At 40.1% G+C, this 19,744-nt stretch overlaps 3 protein-coding genes across 3 annotated transcripts in view; all 3 read right to left on the bottom strand.

Annotated features, from left to right (window-relative positions):
• Positions 1–157: 157 nt before the first annotated feature.
• On the bottom strand, positions 158–11,054 carry LOC133466248 (hsp90 co-chaperone Cdc37-like). The gene is made up of 9 exons (XM_061749758.1): positions 10,675–11,054; positions 9,459–9,740; positions 4,953–5,058; positions 4,755–4,870; positions 3,898–4,020; positions 3,630–3,812; positions 3,488–3,559; positions 765–3,243; positions 158–640 (listed from the first exon to the last, which is right to left on the bottom strand). Exons 1-8 carry the CDS (start codon positions 10,780–10,782, stop codon positions 3,103–3,105), a joined length of 1,131 nt encoding a protein of 376 aa, XP_061605742.1. The 5' UTR covers positions 10,783–11,054; the 3' UTR covers positions 158–640; positions 765–3,102.
• Positions 11,055–11,631: 577 nt separating this feature from the next.
• On the bottom strand, positions 11,632–12,138 carry cmc4 (C-x(9)-C motif containing 4 homolog (S. cerevisiae)). Its single transcript, XM_061749760.1, has 2 exons — positions 11,981–12,138; positions 11,632–11,892 (listed from the first exon to the last, which is right to left on the bottom strand). Exons 1-2 carry the CDS (start codon positions 12,036–12,038, stop codon positions 11,756–11,758), a joined length of 195 nt encoding a protein of 64 aa, XP_061605744.1. The 5' UTR covers positions 12,039–12,138; the 3' UTR covers positions 11,632–11,755.
• Positions 12,139–12,241: 103 nt separating this feature from the next.
• icam3 (intercellular adhesion molecule 3) overlaps positions 12,242–19,744 on the bottom strand; it is a 47,687-nt gene continuing 40,184 nt past the window's right edge. Inside the window, exons 17-20 of the mRNA XM_061749929.1 lie at positions 17,102–17,339; positions 15,811–16,077; positions 14,882–15,214; positions 12,242–14,043 (exon numbers count right to left, since the gene is read on the bottom strand). Coding sequence (XP_061605913.1) covers positions 13,772–14,043; positions 14,882–15,214; positions 15,811–16,077; positions 17,102–17,339 — 1,110 coding nt within the window. The 3' untranslated portion in view covers positions 12,242–13,771. The remainder of the gene's footprint in view (positions 14,044–14,881; positions 15,215–15,810; positions 16,078–17,101; positions 17,340–19,744) is intronic.

Here is a 19,744-nt window from a genome sequence, read left to right as displayed (position 1 = left end):
CGAATTCACACCGGATAGCTCATTAGCCAATTGTCTACGTGCGTGTTTCTATAGGTTTAATTGTTATATATATATACTAATAGGAATTGCAATAAAGACTTTGGGGAGGTAAATTCATTCAATAAAAAAAATAATAAAAAATTACACCAGGTAAATGTCATTGTGTATTAGTTTATTTGAATTTTGATGTTTTTGTTTACAATGATGTAACTGAACTGGAATGGTTGATTGTTTGCAGATAATTTTTGTTTTTCATTAATTATTAATGTGGGGGAAAAAAGTACACCATGTTAAAAAAAATACACAAAGTATTACAAGATATACTTTGAAGGGAAAAAAACACTGTTCCTGTAGTCTTCACAATGAAAACAAAACAAGGCAGGCATGGCATATTACTAATATTAAAACAAGAAAGAACAGCAATCTGTAGTCTTTTTAAAAATAATAATAACAACAGTTACATTTCCAGTGCAGTCTGAAAGGTCAGATGTGAACAATGTACTAAATGTTGACAGCACAGAGGGTATAACATTAGTGTTTTTCTCCCGGAGTGGAATTAAAAATCTGCATAGCACAAGGGAGGGAGGATTTCCTTAGTTTATCAATGGAGATGCCTGGAGATGGTACTGTGCGGTGGATGCTGTGGATTGCCAATGATGGACAGAAGACAAACACTTGGTTGGTTATTTATTTATTATATATATATATATATATATATATATATATATATATAAATAAAAGGAAAAAATGCTGTTTTGTCATACCAAAATTGTCAGGCAATTGAGGCACCAGCAATTTTTGAAAAAACGGACCCTTTATAATTCATCTTTTCAAGAAAACCTGGCCCAAAAAAAAATAATCATAGTACAATTCATCCAGGTCAACCTTCAATAGTGCACTTTTTATGAATTTTTTTTGGTCATATTTTGCTGTTTACCAAAACTCTTAAGTAATCGAAAAAGATTTAAAAATGTCCTTTACAATTAAATATTTACATTTTAAGTGAATACTAATTATACTGTAATTACAATAACAGGAGTTGAAGAGCCATGCTGTAGATTTTATTATTTTTTTTACAGTAGTACATGTAAACAGTTAGCTGCTATGCAAATTGGTGAAGAACAAACAGCATAATAATAATTTAAAAAAAAAAACTTTAATACTTATTTTCCCAATCACTGAGTAGGCCTCACAGTTCTGAAGACCGGGGTTCAAATCCTGCCCCCGCCTGTGTGGAGTTTGCATGTTCTCCCGTGCCTGCGTGGGTTTTCTCTGGATACTCCGGTTTCCTCCCACATCCTAAAAACATGCATGGTAGGTTGATTAACGAATCTAAATTGCCCGTTAGGTGTGACTGTGTGCGTAAATGGTTGTTTGTTTCTATGTGCCCTGCGATTGGCTGGCAACCAGTTGAGGGTGTACCCCGCCTCTCGCCCGAAGAATGCTGGGATAGGCTCCAGCAGGCCCGCTACCCTAGTGAGGATAAGCGGAATGGAAGATGAATGAATGAATGTATATTAGTAACAGGTTGATTTTAGTTTGAGTGACACTCCAATACAGTTGAACACCATAAAAATAGGAGACGACTTACCTTTGGTACACCCCTGGGCAAAGCAATTCATTACCTTTACGTAATGGCCACGGAGTCATGTGACTCACTTTTTTATTTCTCTTCCTCTTGATGACTAAAAGGATTTTCGTAACAGGTTTGTGTTATGTTGAGAGACAACCTTAGTGCATAATTACAACTACTTAAAATGTCTGTGATAACACAAAACTGAAAATATCCTGGAATTATCCTTTATCGGTTATCCTATAGTGGATTTGTTTGACTTATGTTTACCAGAGGGTTTCAAAATTATTTCAACAAAAGGTGTTTGTATTTAGAATGTGTTGATTTGCTAAATGGTGGTAACTACAGTAACCTACACGATGAAGGCTCACTTGAATCAAAAGGGGAACCAGCCACACCTGTCATCTCTGGCCCTGTGCCATCCCTTACAGAATGATTGATGCAAGGCCGTATGGATCAATGCAAGTAAACAAAAACCTTTGTACTTTGACAATACTTCAATGACCAGTTACAGGATTATGAATTATTTTTTGTTTTTATGTTCTTTGTGTGTTTTTGGCTTGGATGGCAAAGTGCAAAAGTGATAAACAGAACTGGTAGAGTGAAACAGAATGAAGGCAAAGGCCGCTCAGTACAATAAACGAGGCATATTCTTGATTACTTGGCGATGGGGGATTTGCGTTTGGTGATCCGCCCTTCCATGCGTCACAAACACACAGCGAAGTACTGCCTCCACCAGTGAAAATCCTTTTACTGTCTGTATGCTCGCTTTTTCCCCCCCACTATGGGCTCTGCTTCCCCAAGTCAAGTTGTCAAGGCTACGCCCCTGGTCATCATGCCAACAAAAGCCAGGCTTGCCATTGGCCCAGCAGTATATGGGCCGCTCTTGAATTAGACAGGGCTATCCCCTTGAAACGGGCTAATTTCGGCGAGAGACAAAATAGCGTAAAAGATTATAAAATGTCACTTAAAAGTGCCTGTATTGTTAATAAAGAGAAACACATTCATTCACTTTCAATTATTTCCTATGGGAAACATTGTTTGTGACATGGAATATACAAACCTATTTGCTACATGCAAAAAAGAAAAAAAGAAAACAGGGGCTCAAGAATTTGGGTAAACTTTTAAAAGTTTATAGATAATCTGTGGGAAATTACAACCAGATTACAGTGATTGATGAAAGCCTACATTTAAAAAAAAAAAAAAAAAAAAAAATTTTTTAAAAACCTAATGTGATTGCGGGCAAAATAAAGTAAACAATAATAATACTCAAACGTACAGAATAATTTGTGTCCACATAGTTATGTCAAAGAAAAAGACCTCAATAGACAAGCTGTAGTTATTTCCCCAAGCAGGATTTAACAATAATGGAGGAGTTACGTGACAGCCAATCCTTTTCTGGTAAGCTCGATATGCGTGTCTTGCTCATTGTTTTTCTCACATGGCAAACTAGTCGCACACCTAATGGGGTTGCCGTGGGTTCGCAGCGGGTTAAGTACATTCGCGCACACAAACGATCTCCCTGTTGGTCAGTCCTTCTTGGCTTCTTCCGGCTCCTCTTGTGCGTCCTCGTATGTGGCGTCTTCCTCCTTGTCGTCCCCGTCGTCTGGCTTGGAGTTGGGCAACCAAAGACCGGCGTCGATGCAACGCTTCATGTGCAGTTTGGCATCCTGAATCACCCCCCCCAAAAATTAACACAAAGCAAATAAAGCATGAGGAGTTAAATCTTTCCAGAATGGGTGGGCAAACATTGGATTAGATTTTTAAACATTTGTAGATAAAGTAAAAAAAAAAAAAAAAAGACTTCAAATCTCAATATAAAATCCTTATTTTACTTTAATAATAAAACTATATTTTTTAATCGATCAAATACAATTATTTGATCCAATCGGGTACAACCAGGAAGTCGCTTACCGTCGGATCCATCTTGCTAATAACATCTTGCAACATTTGGATGTCCTTGTCATCAAAGCATTTCTGCATCTCCTGGAGGTGAAAAAAAGTGTCAGGCACTTGAAGGTAGAACATTTATAGAAAGTGAAAAGAAAGGGCAGACCTCTGGTAAAGTCTCGTACACGTCAACAGGATCGAGACCTCCTGGTCCCGAGCGCTTCTGTCGTTCCTCCTCCTCGTACTCCTTCATGGCCTTCTCGATGCGGATCTTGGCCCTGCCGCGTACGCGCTCTTTGAAAGACTCCAGCTCGTCGTTGAACGCGTCCTGATACTGCTGATCCGATGTCTGCGGAGGACACAGCATGCCAAATATAGGTTTTTGGGAGGGCCAAATAGCATTTTCAGTAGCAGTACGACGTACCGCAGCCTACCTTGATCTTGGTGAAAAACTGACGAAAGCAACCTCGGGGGTCCACCTTGAGGCTTTTTGCCAACTCCAGAATGAACTGCATGATGATGGTTTGATGAGCCACTTGCTCCATCAATGCATGTTTCTATTCAAAGGAGCGAGACCAGATGTTATGTGCTTTAAATTAAGGAAAATATTTTTTGGGGTGGGGGGGTAAAATAGCAAATAGCAAAAGTGTTGCAGATTAGCGTCGCCCATATGTTGAGGACACCTGCTTCAGATTGCAGCTCATTCCAGAGTAGGAGCTTGTCCAAGTATAAACCCTGAAATATGCCTGCTTCAAATTAAATAACTGACTTCCCTTTCCATTTTGGGCCTGCATTCTTGGTAGAATTTTTCACGCATCCTTTTATAATAGACATTTCCAGTAACGTAAATGTATTGTTGAAACCAGTGTTCGGAGCTATTTTTCCCCCTGAAACTTTACAGGGGTTGCTATATTGAGGTTTTTGTGTTCGGGACCACTAAAATTTGGAAACGTTTTATTTTATAAATATATAAAGTAATGACATAATTACATAAACTAACACACAGTTTGTGCAGCATGATTTAATGCCGTAATCCAAATCATTGTGCTGTGTCTTCTATTGTTCCCTTCTGGGCCACCTGGTGGCAGTATAATGCAGTCATACAGACAAACGAAGAATAATACTTCTACTACTACTACTACTACTACTGTCAGTGACTCTGTGAGATGTAAAAAAAATAAATAAATAAATAAACAACAATAATAATAATTTCGAAAAGGATAAAGACAATAATATTGAATATTGTGAATATTGTTTTACTATCCGTCTACATGGTATCAGTGTACCATACCTCGTCCACTTCAAGGTCGATGCACATAATGACCAGGTAGTTGGCGGTCTCCTCGCACACCAGATGAGGGTTGTCAGACAAGAATTTCTGGCTGTCACCCCAGCGCCCCAGCATGCCTGAGGTGAAGGTAACGCAGGGGGAGGGATTTAGCACACCTCTAAGCGGGAAGTATGCAAGGAGCGTGATGCCAATCCTCACCAAAGTGTTTGATCTGCTTCTCGTATTTTTCCACAAAGGTTTTGTGCTTCTTCTCCTTGTCCTCTTCGGACTCCTCCTCCACTTCGGGTTTAACGTTGATGACGCTCTGCAAAAACAGACCCGAAAATAAATCAGGAAACCACGAACGTTTGGTTTCGAGAACTTTATCAGCCGCCGGTGGAAATTTCCAGTGAAAAGACGCGTCACATCATTGCATCATCTGCAGAAGCACAGACGAGGTCTAATTCAAGCACTCTTATAGGCACACTCAGAGTTATCATTTTTGTATTACTGCACTAATACATCCATCCATCCATTTTCTGAGCCGCTTCTCCTCACAAGGGTCGCGGGAGTGCTGGAGCCTATCCCAGCTATCTTCGGGCAGGAGGCGGGGTACACCCTGAACTGGTTGCCAGCCAATCGCAGGGCACACATAAACAAACAACCATCCACACTCACATTCACACTTAGGGACAATTTAGAGACTTCAATTAACCTACTATGAATGTTTTTAGGATGTGCGAGGAAACCGGAGTGCCCGGAGAAAACCCACACAGGCAAGGGGAGAACATGTAAACCCCACACAGGTGGGGCATGGGATTGAACCCCGCTCCTCAGAACTGTGAGGCAGACGCTCTAATCAGTCGTCCACCGTGCCGCCGCACTAATACATATTTTTCTATATTAATTTAGCGCAGCAGAAAATGGATGGATGGAAATTACAGCCATTTTGTGTCGAGTACCGTCCTTCCATTTCTTGGGCCTCAAAAGTATTTTGACATTGAGATATTCCGCATAACAGGACTGTCATTCATAAACGTCACATTTTTGTGAGATCTAAATTAAAGCTTAACAAGTCTACACTTTAATTGCAATCTTAATTATTTTAGTTCAGATCCAAATGATGAAAACTGAGCTACCTGTATGTGACTTTTGCCTTCACGAGACTTTACTGGACTTCAATTGACGAACTAGCTTTTGTGAAACAAAATGTAACAATTTACAGCCCCTTCAGCCCTACAAAGTCAATCACTTTTTAGCAATGGTAACCATAAATGAAGAAACGTGCAGCAGCGGTTAAATTATTTCTCTTACCATGCTCATAAATAAAATTCATTCAACTTGTTATGAAGGAATTCTCAGGCCGGAATGATATTGGCGATAGAGCCATTTGGATTAAGTTCACACTTATTAAAGCGTAAGAAGTTGTTTAATAATTAACATGCATTTTCCTATTGCGCTAATGCAACTCTTTAAATAAATACGGCTTCAATATTCTGCGAAACTGAGCCAGTGGGTGAAAATTGAACGTGCCTTTGTGTGTTATGTATCGAGTACAGCATGATTCTCAAAGTGTGGTACGTGAGCTCCCTCTAATGGTATGTGAAAGAATACATATATCAAATGTTCAAACTGTGCATAACGATACGTTACAATGGCTTCCCCCCCAGTCCAGTACATTGCATAAGTTAATTGAAGTTGTATTTAACCTTTAAGTTTTTTTGTGTTGTGCAAAATCTCACCAAGGCATCCCAATGCACTTAACAATATTTAAAACAGGTACACAGATACATCAACAACAGTGCACAGGCACTGGACTCCCTAAATGAAGAGATATTGTATGGGATAATTTCTGGATGAATAAAGAATAAAAAAATAAAATAATAATAATTTTATAAAAGTACAATCCATTTGCATTCTTTTACGACAGTTTTCAAACGTTTATTTAGGTACAGTTTTCATTTAACGTGCAATACGTTTTAATAAAATTATTACGCATAATTTTCTCTTTTTTCAAGATATACCGCCATTTCAAAAAGTAATTGCTTCAAAACCACAAAATCTTTCCATCAGCAGTATGAGCTTTTATTTTTATTTGTTTAATTATTATTATTTTGGGGGGGGGACTCTTCAGTGAACGCAAAGTGACACAAGCCTTCCCCTTCCATTGCTGCTTAGTGGAGGAAGGATATCACATTTACGAACGCACCAACCATCACTCTATGACAAATTCATGGAAACATTAATACAGACTATAATTTTGTCTTTAAATGCATATTTGCAACCAGCTACAGTTCACGTATACAATTGGTGAAAGAAAAACTAAGGACTCGCTACTGAAGCAGATAACTGCCTAGTTAACTCGCATGGCTAACATCAGTTCGTTTGCTCTCTTCTTCTTCTTTTCCTTTCGGCTTGTCCCGTTAGGGGTCGCCACAGCGCGTCATCCTTTTTCCATGAGAGCCTATCTCCTGCATCCTCCTCTCGAACACCAACTGCCATCATGTCTTCCCTCACGACATCCATCAACCTTCTCTTTGGTCTTCCTCTAGCTCTATTGCCTGGCAGCTCCATCCTCATCATCCTTCTACCAATATACTCACTCTCTCTCCTCTGGACGTGTCCAAACCATTGAAGTCTGCTCTCTCTAACTTTGTCTCCAAAACATCGAACCTTGGCTGTCCCTCTGATGAGCTCATTTCTAATTTTATCCAACCGGTCACTCCGAGAGCGAACCTCAACATCTTCATTTCCGCCACCTCCAGCTCTGCTTCCTGTTTTCTCTTCAGTGCCACTGTCTCTAATCCATACATCATGGCTGGCCTCACCACTGTTTTATAAACTTTGCCCTTCATCCTGGCAGAGACTCTTCTGTCACATAACCCACCTGACACCTTCCTCCACCCGTTCCAACCTGCTTGGACCCGTTTCTTCACTTCCTGACCACACTCACCATTGCTCTGGACGGTTGACCCCAAGTATTTAAAGTCCTCTACCCTTGCCATCTCTTCTCCCTGTAGCCTCATTCTTCCCCCACCACCCCTCTCATTCATGCACATATATTCTGTTTTACTTCGGCTAATCTTCATTCCTCTTCTTTCCAGTGCATGCCTCCATCTTTCTAACTGTCCCTCCAGCTGCTCCCTGCTTTCACTGCAGATCACAATGTCATCTGCAAACATCATGGTCCACGGGGATTCCAGTCTAACCTCATCTGTCAGCCTATCCATCACCACTGCAAAAAGGAAGGGGCTCAGGGCTGATCCCTGATGCAGTCCCACGTCCACCTTAAATTCTTCTGTCACACCGACAGCACACCTCACCGCTGTTCTGCTGCCCTCGTACATGTCCTGTATTATTCTAACATACTTCTCTGCCACTCCAGACTTCCGCATGCAGTACCACAGTTCCTCTCTGGGTACTCTGTCATAGGCTTTCTCTAGATCTACAAAGACACAATGTAGCTCCTTCTGACCTTCTCTGTACTTTTCCATCAACATCCACAAGGCAAAAATTGCATCTGTGGTACTCTTTCTAGGCATGAAACCATACTGTTGCTCGCAAATACTCACTTCTGTCCTGAGTCTAGCCTCCACTACTATTTCCCATAACTTCATTGTGTGGCTCATCAACTTTATTCCTCTATAGTTGCCACAGCTCTGCACATCACCTTTGTTCTTAAAAATGGGCACCAGTACACTTTTCCTCCATTCCTCAGGCATCTTCTCACGCACTAGAATTCTATTGAACAAGCTGGTCAAAAACTCCACAGCCACCTCTCCTAGATGCTTCCATACCTCCACAGGAATATCATCAGGACCAACTGCCTTTCCATTTTTCATTCTCTTTAATGCCTTTCTAACTTCCCCCTTACTAATCATTGCCACTTCCTGGTCCACCACACTTGCCTCTTCTACTCTCCCTTCTCTATCATTTTCCTCATTCATCAACTCCTCGAAGTATTCTTTCCATCTACCTAGCACACTGCTGGCACCAGTCAACATATTTCCATCTCTATCCTTAATCACCCTAACCTGCTGCACATCCTTCCCATCTCTATCCCTCTGTCTGGCCAGCCTGTATAGATCCTTTTCTCCTTCTTTAGTGTCCAACCTGCCATACATGTCATCATATGCCTCTTGTTTTGCCTTTGCCACCTCTACCTTTGCCCTGTGTCGCATCTCAATGTTCGTTTGCTCTCTGACATTACTTAAAGCGTAGAAGAGCAGAAGTGGCTACTAATTTTCTGAGAAACAAATACTTTTATTGTACATTTTGATTTTATTGAGGAAAAAAAATATATATATTTTTTTAAAATATATATATATTTTTTTTAATTTTTTTTTACATTTACTAACGTACGTACCCAAGGAGCGCGTTCAATGGGGGAAAAAAAAGTCACAATATTTTTTTCCCTCACGGTTGTCATACAGTCAGAATCTGGCACAGGCCCATGGCTACAATAACACAGTGGTGCCTTGAGATACGGGTTTAATTCATTCCGTGACCACGCTCTTATCTCACAACACAACTCTCCAATCATCTTTGCCCATTGAGATGAATGTAAATGTTATTATTCCGTTTGCCTTGTGTAGGATGAAAACTTGGGCCTACTACACCACTATATTTCAGTGTTGGTCATGATGGTGGTACTTGGTGTATCAAGTATTTTCTGAGGAGGTACATGGTGTAAAAAGTTTGAGAACCAGTGCAGTGTTGTCCCACCTTGCTGAAGCCTGGTTCGCTGAGTGTGTCCACGTTCCACGGCATCTTCTTCTCTTCCCGGCAGTGATCTTCAAGTTTCCGCTCCCAGTCTCGCTGCTCCTTCTTCAATTTCTTCTCCTCCGCCTGCACTTTGCTCAGGTCGGCCTTGTTGTCGTCCGCCGCCGACAGGCTCAGCTCCTGGATTTTCTTTTGCACTTCAGACACTTTGCGACGGCACTCCGAGAGTCCCTTGTTTAGGTCTTGCGTTTTCTGCTGGAATTCTTCCATTCGCTCCACACGGGCCTAGAAATGACACGCTCAGAGTTGGCTTAAGGCTGGATTTATTCTGCGTGGTTAAGGGGACACAATTCAGATTTTTTTTTTTTTTAAATCTCAAGTGGCATAAGTGGTAGTGTTAAGAAAAAGATACACAATGAATTAGAAGAGTTCAAATATGAATCAGACATCTATTAAATATCTGACAATGCTAGTGCAGCATAAACAGCAGAACGAACGTGCCCGATCAATGAAAGCTTGATTTGATCGAAATGCACTGACTGGTAATGTATACACACACTTGGAAAACATCCACTGTAAATCTAAACGACAGTGAAAGCATAAAGTCCAGGGATGTCAAACTCATTTTTGGCACAAGCCACACTGTAGCTACGGTTTCCCTCAGAGGGTCATTATAACAGTGAAACTAAATGTTTAATCGCCTCATTACATCATTGCATATACACAACAAATTGATGGATAACTCGTTTTGAAAACATAAGTCAAGGATAGTTTGTTAAACTATTGATTAAGTTACTGTAAAAAATGGTTTGTAACAAAAGAAATGCTTGCAATTAACTAAATGTTATTTATTACATATGAAAATGTGAAATTTTAGTGCAGCTTTTAGGAAGCCTCATGGAAGTTGAAACATAATTTGCTTTTGTGGGTCACATAAAATGATGCGGCGGGCCGGATGTGGCCCCCGGGCCTTGAGTTTGACACATGCATAATTAATTTAATACGGTTTTAAAAGTACTAAATTAGTGTGTTTGTTTACATACCGCTTGTAAACGTGTGTACCTATTGAATTGTCCAGAATGACAAATAATGGATTAAAAAAAAAAAAAAAAAAACGAAACTGGCGACATCCCTAAAAGCAAACTCACAGCTCGGCTAATAAGATAGTGAAAACTATCGCCTATTCCCTCCTTGTCGTATCCTGGCATCAATTATGTACCTGGTGTCTCCACCTGAAGAGGCTCGGTGTGTCGATGTTTGGGTGGATGTCATCTTCATCGTCCGACACCTCAATGTGGTCCCACACGCTGTAGTCTATTCCGGACATGACTGAACAATCTCCAGGCAGGTAGCGTTAGCTTGGAGGCTAGCGGGATACGCTAAAACAGCGAAGGCAGGTAATTATAAATCGGGGAAATAGATGCTAAACTCTTAAGTTTATTTTTAAAGCTGGAAAGTTTTTGTTTTTGCCTTACAGTAATAAGACAATAAAGACTTGGTAGAAGCTAGCTATAGCCTGCCGATAGATTCTAGAAAGTACTGCTGTACATTTCCGGTGTGCGTCTTGTGTCACTTGTCGCCCTGCGTGTTTAGCTCCTCCCTCTCTTAAAGGGACCTACTAAGCTTTTCATTTCACATCCTCTACAGTAGTGCCGTAATGTACCAAAAAATGTTGCGCTAATGTTTGTATCATCACAATAATGTATTACTATGTCATGAATAAATTAATTTCACTTTTTCTCTTTGTACCCATTGAAAAAGTTAGCAAGCCTGCCGAGAAATCTTTATTCGTAGATATGAAGACTAGTTACACTATCTGGGTGTAGCACTCGGGTAGCAACCCCATAGCAGCAAGGCTAACCACATGACTACATGGCGGCCATGTTGGGGAGGTCGACATTCCAATCAAAGGCAATGCATGGACATTGAAATTAAGTCGGAACTTACAAATTTCTCAACCAATTGTTTAAAAAAAGGTTTACTTTTTTGTCAATGCCAAAGCGTGTGCTATCAACACATAACATTTTACATGTGAAAGGCGTGTCATATCTATTATCTGTCGTACGTCACACGGCGCATTGCGTTGCTCCACCCCTTCTTAAGTGAACATCACTTCTGTTTTCGAGTACGCATAACATGGAAAAACAAATACCCATTTGAAATTGATCTCATAATATAAATGTTCAATTGTAACCATTTATTTACTGTAGTTATATTTTATTTTATAAAATTACACTCCAGCCAATCATGCGTCTAGCCGTTGTCCCACGCAAATGCTACATCCAAAGCCGCGTTGGAGGCTACGTGCTGGGTTTCCTCTCCGTGTGTTTGGGGTCCTTAAAACCGGAACAGCAGATGGAGTTTGCGCCATGCGTCCGGCAGCACCGCCTCATGTCATCGATCACATCCGCGCACATGCTCGCCACGTACTTGTGAGCTGCCGGGATGGAACCAAGTTAGCATTGTGCACACGACGTTTTGCAACAAATAACTGTCTATTAACACGTATTTTGACCGCGATATACCTTGTAAACACGTTTGGATAGCACAAGCCTGTTTTTGACAAGGGTCTTTTGCTGGCATTGCTGAGAGGAGACCGCTTAATGTCAAGCGATGTTTTCAGCTTCCGCATTTATTTGTAATGTTGTGATCACGTGACGCACAGCAACCCAATAGAATTTCTAGAAAATAGTGTCTATTGACAGTTGATGGTATTGCAGTGTAACAATTTAATTGAGGAGACAGTTGAGTTTTAATGGGAGTTGAACCATCGATTTATTTTATTTCCCTGTTATTAAAATAAATTTAGTATTCACATGAAATTATACGCATTTATACATTATATTATATATTTTCCCATTTGTTATTAGAGAAACAGCATTTTAATTATTGTGTAAAAAACATATTGACAAAAAAAATTAGAATTTGCAAATGTGTGAAAGGTTATCAAACTCTGCAAAGAAAGCACATCATTCCTTGATTCCAAATTTTCTTTTTAAATAAAAGAAACGTGTTTTCCCCAAAGACACACAATTGTTCATACATTCTGACCAATTACATTGAGAATCATGTTGTTAATTCACGAACTAAGCGATATTTACAGTGACGACCATTTCCTCATCTTTAACAGTTTGTGTTTATACCGAGCATACATTTCTAACAAGACAATCTAAAAAGACGTAAAATGTTACATGATGATTTTTATCAATATGAAACACACCATAACTTACTTTAGTAACAGAATATTACAGGAAAACAGAATGACTGCATACCCCTGAAATAGTGATTTGGTAGTCAACTGCTTTGTGGTTAGTAGGGAGGCCTTTATTTGTACTAATGCATTTTTTATAATGAGAATATTAACAATGTACAGTGGTACCTTGAGATATGAGTTTAATTCATTCTGTAACTGAAAACACTTGTATCTCAAATCATCTTTCCCCACTAAAATGAATTTAAATGCCATTAATCCATTCCAGCCCCCCCCCCCCCTGATAAAAAAAAGAAAAATGTGTGAAGAGATTCACTCAACTACTGTAAGTGATTTAGTAATCTGCAGTAAAATCCATAGCAACATAGATGCCATTCGTTAGCCCCTCCATGGAGTTTCCCATTATGTGTTAGCATTAAGCTAACAGACTTTAGGGTGGTATCTTGTAACTCAATACACCACTGTATTCTATTATTATTATTCAAATAATGTACAGGAAAATATAATAATAATACATTTTAAAAATCTGTCACTCAAGAGTTCTTCCAGACACTATTTAGCATTTAATAAATACATGTCAGGCAGCACGGTGGGAGTGGTTAGTACGCCTGTCTCACAGTTCTGAGGTTCTGGGTTCGAAACTCCGGCCTTCCTGTGTGTGGAGTTTAAATGTTGTCCCGGCTTCCTCGCACATTTCAAAAACATGCCCGTTACATTAACTGCAGACTCTAAATCGTCCATAAGCGTCAATGTGAGTTATGTCGATATGTGTCCTGCCATTGGCTGGCGAGGACTCCAAGGTATGCCCCACTTCTGGCCCCAAGTCAGCTCAGGTCAACTCCAGCTCAGCCATGACACCTCATAACGACATGTGATATAGAAAATGTATGGCTGGATAAATCTATGTGTTGAACTTCAGCTTTACAGATGCCACTGCGCCAGACTGTTGTGGTAATGGCATCTATTATGCGACATAGCTAGTGACTATTTGAGGAAATACAGTAAATATGCTGTACACTAGTATTACTACACAGCTATTTATGTTAACATCGTGACAAATTAAGTATAAATACTGGATGTGTTGTAAAAATCACTGGTGGTTGTTTCACTCCCCCTGTCTGCCTTTGCTCTTGGCTTTGACAGTGAACTGCTTGGTCTTCTTCCCTAGCGCGTTAGATGCGGTGCAAGTGTAGGTTCCAGGCAGCAGCGAGGAGGAGGCGAGCACGGCTTCTTGGCCCTCCTCCTTCCTCGGCTCCAGCTCGGGTTGCCAGCTGTAGACGGGCGCCGGGTTCCCCACGGCGGTGCAGTTCAGCGTCGTTTCGCCACCTTCTGCAATGTCCACGCTTCCTGCGTCGGGACTTTGGAACGTCGGAGGAACTGTGGTGGGGGAAATAACGTATCAAATATTTGTGGGATGGAAAATTGACTTTTTTAAAAGCTTGTATACGAATAGTTGAATCGCTGGAGCGCCTGCCCGCCCATCAAGTGTGAAATTAAACAAGCAAGTAAATATTTAATTATTTGCCTATTTCTGAAAATATGTTAGTGACTGATCTGTTCTGCACTCGTTCGCTGCCATGGACGTTTATATCCGCCAACTGATGAATGAGAATGACAATAACAAACAGATGCCAGTTTGACGACAGTGTTGCATCGCTTTGAGTCTGAGATCAGCACAGCTTTTGAGTTGACAATAAAGAGGGTTGCCGGACTATACTGTCTGAAACACTACGTGCAGATATACTCTCGTGCAAAAACTCTCACATGCACCATAGGTGGGATGCCGCTGCTATCACTTCAGAGGCAAAAGGTAAGCAGAGCTGCACTTAATTTTGTTGGGTTCACAGATTAGTGTTAGTTAACTGTGTTAGGGTTAGTGAGTGATGGTTACACCAATTAGCCCAGCAGTTTATGAGGCGATCTGAGGGCTGGCTTACTTGCATGAGACAGGGGCACCACCTCAAAACTGCCTAATTTCAGCAAGGCAAAAAAAAATAAAAAATAGGGTGTGCAAAGTATGCTATAATTTGTGATCTTTGGGGTATTTTGAAGAAAGGCTGTTATTAAAACAACTAGGAAGTGTCTTCAATTTTGCAATAAAAGGCATAGTACTGTATGTCTCCTTTAAAGTTCATCTGAAATGTTATTAGTTTTTAGAATTGTATGCCAGGACAGATTAAATCCCCCACCCTTGCTTTCGATCATTTAAACTCACAGTACACAGATGCTCTCAGCGGCTCCGAGGTGACGTTCGGGGGAGGTTGCGGTCCCTCCGGTCCGAGTTCCAGCTCGGCCACGCAGCTGTACTGAGCGCCATCGTCGGCCTCGGAGGGTGTGACGAGGAGGATAGAGGAGACTTGCACCGGCGAGGGAGAATTGAGGTCGATAAAGGAGCGGTTATACACCTCTCTGCGCTCCTTGTACCACTTCAAGTTGAGGTACTGAACGGGAGCGACGTTCTGGACCTCACACAGCAGCTGGTACTCCTTTCCCGCCACCATCGGCCCAGTGTGATTCACCACCTTGATCGTGACACTGTCTGGGCTTTCTGTGAGATTAGGACACAAATGAAATTTTTTTTTTTTTACAAAAATGTACAATAAAACAACAAATATTTATTTAAAAAAAGAACACATAAATTAATCGTAAAAACAAATAAACTTGACAAAAGCTTAGATAAATAAATGAATGAATGAATAATTACTGTAAAATTGAAACAATTAAAAAGTAGTAAAAAAAACCAAATAAAAAACTATTTGTCAAAATATAATAATATAATATATATAAAAATTAATACATTTTAAAAATGAACACAAAGAAATAAAATTAGAATAAATGAATTAAATAAAAACAATAAAAAAATAAAACAATCAAATAACTTGAAAAAAAGTATAAATACATTCTAAATAGAAACAAAATTATTTGTAAAAATGAATTACCGAACAAGACTATAAAAACAAAAATAAAAACAAAAAATTTCAAAAATGAATTGCAAAAAAAAACATGTATTGAGAGAATAAAAACAAATAATTTGAATAGAAAAGTAACAAATATAGTTCATTGTAAACACAGAGAAAATGAGACAAAAACAAAAAAATCTGAAATATTTTACACAACAATATATAAAAACAATGTTAATCTCACTGTAGAGGACGAGGTTGAGCTTTTCCTCGCACTGGCGCGGCGCCGTGAAGAACACGCCGTAGCAGATGGGCTCCTCGATCCAGTCGATGAGGCTGTCCACCTTCCACTGGACGCTCGGGCCCTGCTGAGTGTGCGCAGCGCTGATGGCCGACTCCCAGCCCAGCACGCGCACCGGCCGGGCGGCCTCGCAACTGACGGACACCGGCTCCCCGAAGCCCACCACCACCCTGGCGGGCTTGAGGATCAGCGAGCAGCCGTCACCTGACACTGATACAAAATCACAACAACATACGTTTCATTCATTCCGCAGCGCTGTGCTGTAACATATAAGTCTACAAACATAATAATATTGATTGTAAAGAAATCAATTGGGTTTATGGAATGTAATTAAGCTGAAAGCAACACACAGAGGACATTTGTGTGTGTATGTATCTTTGTTCATGTATCTTCAGTCATAAGGTTCACCCCCTGCTCCTTGCTAATGTCTTCATTTTTTATCTCTGTGTTTGACTGTTTGCCCCTCTCAATAAATGGCGGAAAGTGCATCAGTGAGGGTGGCTCTTTTTTTTTTTTTTTTTTTTTAACTTCACTCCATCACTTATTGAACTAAGATCTTCTCAATGCCCTTTGAGAGTGTTCTCATTTTGTGTGTGTGTGTGTGTGTGTTTCACTGTTTTTACTGTTCAATAAACATCTAAAAGTGCATTGGTGAGTGTGGCTCTCTTTTTCTTTTTTTCACGCGTCTGAAGCTCGCTTGAAAATCCCATTTTGGACTGTCAAAACACAAAGCAAAAAGAACAAAACCAAAAAATAAATTAATAATGGAACAAATGAAGATTTATGATAAAACTTAAGGTGACATTTGTAAGTCAAGGTACCGCCATAGTGGTAATTGTGTCAAACAAACACACCGCTTGAGAGCCGTTTCCGCAGTGAGGGATTTGAAGGGCTCATGAGTTCTAGAAAGATGTGCCAAAAGGGTTAAAAAAAAAAAAAAAAAAAATCAAAAAAAGTGTACACAAGGTCAACTGGAATTTGACAACATGCCAGAAAAGCATACAAATCAATTTAAAGGGATTTTATGTTTTGTTGACAAGCGATGCTGCAAAATGAAGAGTAATAACCTCACCACCATCGCCTATTTAGGGCTATAAAGATGCAGAATGCACATTAATCACCCTGCGTTACACATTTTAATCACATCGTTTGACAACAACAATCATTATCACCGACTACCGCGCTACTAAATGAATACGCCGAAACCATACAAATGAATAAAATACCATCCTACCTGAGCAAAACATGCACACTGCCATAATCCACTGCAGAGACGCCATGTTGGCCATGTTCACTTCACGGCTGAAGGAGCCCCGGATAAGAAAAATCCCAAGTTGCACAAGCTTGGCAAACTCTGCAGGGAACAATGCTTGTTGGACACAAGGGCCCCCTTCATCCCAGCTGACTTCAGTGTGTGTGTGTGTGTGTGTGTGTGTGTGTGTAGTGGGGGCACAGAAGGGAAAGAGGGGTATTTAACAGGTGGAAGGCCTCTGGAAGGAAGAATGAGCCCCATGAACTATCCTGTCATATTTTTGGATATGAAGTTAATGCCGTTACAATTTGGTAGGTGGTCACATCTGGAATTGTATGATTATTTTCACTTGTATGTGCATTCTCAGCTTGCGAGCCAGCAGGTGGGAGTGCTGCTGTTGTTCATCAGCCTCAAACTGTGACCAAAACGCTGCCAGACTGTTGGATGCTCTGTGGTGTATTTACAGTGCGCGCAGCTGCAAAACACCACAAAACAAGACAAAAAACGAGAAATTTTATAACTTCATTGAAGCAAAACTGAGTGCCATAGAACAGGAAAATTTGACTTGGCAAGATTTCGTAAAACAAAGGAAACAAACGGTACATACCTGAAGAAAAGAGGGGGAAAAACCAAAACAAAAACACCACACTTTTAACACCGTGACCCCAACACTTTAGTGGGAGACATGGTCTGACCTCTGCTGTAAATTCCGAAAATCCGTGAATAATAAATGCCCCTGTAAAGATGGTTTGTAATTGCATAGAGATACCACAAGATGGCGGCAAAGAAATTTAAACAGAGAAGGTCATAAAGCACCAGCGTCATGCATCTAGCATGTACACAGTCATGAACCCAAGTTACATAGACAGCTGTATTCAGTAGTTCAATTATTCAAAACAAACAAACCACCTTGACACGGAGGTGATCAATAGTATTTGCCAGCATACAGGACTAAACAACAACAAACTGACGTGACACCACACGGGCAAGGAAATATGCGCACTAGCACTTTACACAAACACTATTAAGCCATTAAACTCACCTTTTGGCATTTACACACAATAAGAAATGTTAGGGAATACAGGCAAATTGCAACCAAGTCGACTACACCTGCAATTAGTAGCTGTATCAGGCCTGAAGCAGAAACATACTTTCACATTTGAACTGCACAAGATGCATTCAATGAATGCCAACAAAATAAAGTCAAAGGCTCTTGCACAAAACCCACCCTGTCATAAGGAATCTTGGCAGACAAGCACATTTTGCGTTTGAGATATTCAATCTTGGTTAGATTTTAGTCTTTGCAGTGCATTTGCGCTAATCTGCAAAGTAGTACGCACTGCTCTCCATTTCAAACGAGCAGGATTAACCCCGTCGGGTTGTTATGGGCGGGAGCGGAATTGAAAGAACGGTGCAAGCGAGCAAACTTGAGTCAAGCTAACTTTACATTCACTTCTAATTAGTATGGCGGCCTCGCAACGTGCGGGTGAATGAGAGCGGCGGCGGGCCAAAGGGGGCCGTAGAAAGGTTGGCACACAAACAGTTAAAAACAAGCTGGTCGAATCAGTATTCTGCTTAAGAATGTTTACATAACTGAACAAAACATTAACTCGAACACTTGTGTTTTATCATGGGTCCCAGGTGACCATAAACACTGCCAATATTTCGACTATTCTCCAGGGATTTGTTGTTACTTCTTACTAGCTGGGAATTAACTATTATGTATTTGACCCTGCGTTTGGTTATTATAATTTTTATGGCTAATTAAAAAAATAAAATAAAATTGCGTAAACCTTTCACGCAGGGCCACATAAAATGATCTGGCGAGCCGAATCGGTCCCGCGGGCCTTGAGTTTGACACCAATAAAGTTATATTCCCCTGAATGTCAAACACAACGTGCTGTGAATCTGGTTTGACTTTTGGTCATTTTCATCAAGGTAAAGTGAATGTGTATGTTCCATCCCTCATAAAACCTCTTAACTATATTAACCGCTGTCTAATAAAAAACTAAAATAAAGTAAAAATACTCAACCTTTGAAGACACCAAACAGACGTAATAGAGAGGCAACAGAAAGATGTTTTCACAGCAATACTGTCGCCTAGTGGCGTTTTATGAGTATTGAAGGAAATGATAAATAAGATGACCTTGGGGCATTTTATGAAAATTTACTTTTTATTAGCGTATATACAAGTAGTTGAGTCTTTCGAGTGCCTGTCCACCCAAAAATTGTGGAAAAAAAAAAAAATATATATATATTTTGTTGTATTTCTAAATATTCAACTTCTGGGCCAATTTTTCTTTTAACATTGATTTAATCCAAAAGTGTACAAATGCAAAATCATGATTCATTTTGGACATAATAGGCACTATGTCCATTTAATGCTTACATTTTCATGTACAACAAAGTGGATGATTGTCTTGATATGACACTGGAGAGAACAGAACTCACAGGTAAGTGTTTACAGTGCAAAAAACAAAATCCAGCTTCACAGAAGTGGACTGGAACAGATGCAAAACATGCTGCTACACGCAACGATATAAAAAGGTGCAGCAAACACAAACAGAAAATGAAACACACAAAATACAAACAACTATGGAGCATAGACTGCAACCCCGACAGCTA

This window comes from Phyllopteryx taeniolatus, chromosome 16, assembly GCF_024500385.1.
Source record: "Phyllopteryx taeniolatus isolate TA_2022b chromosome 16, UOR_Ptae_1.2, whole genome shotgun sequence".
Lineage (NCBI taxonomy): Eukaryota > Metazoa > Chordata > Actinopteri > Syngnathiformes > Syngnathidae > Phyllopteryx > Phyllopteryx taeniolatus.
This window is presented reverse-complemented; position numbering and strand designations above follow the sequence as displayed.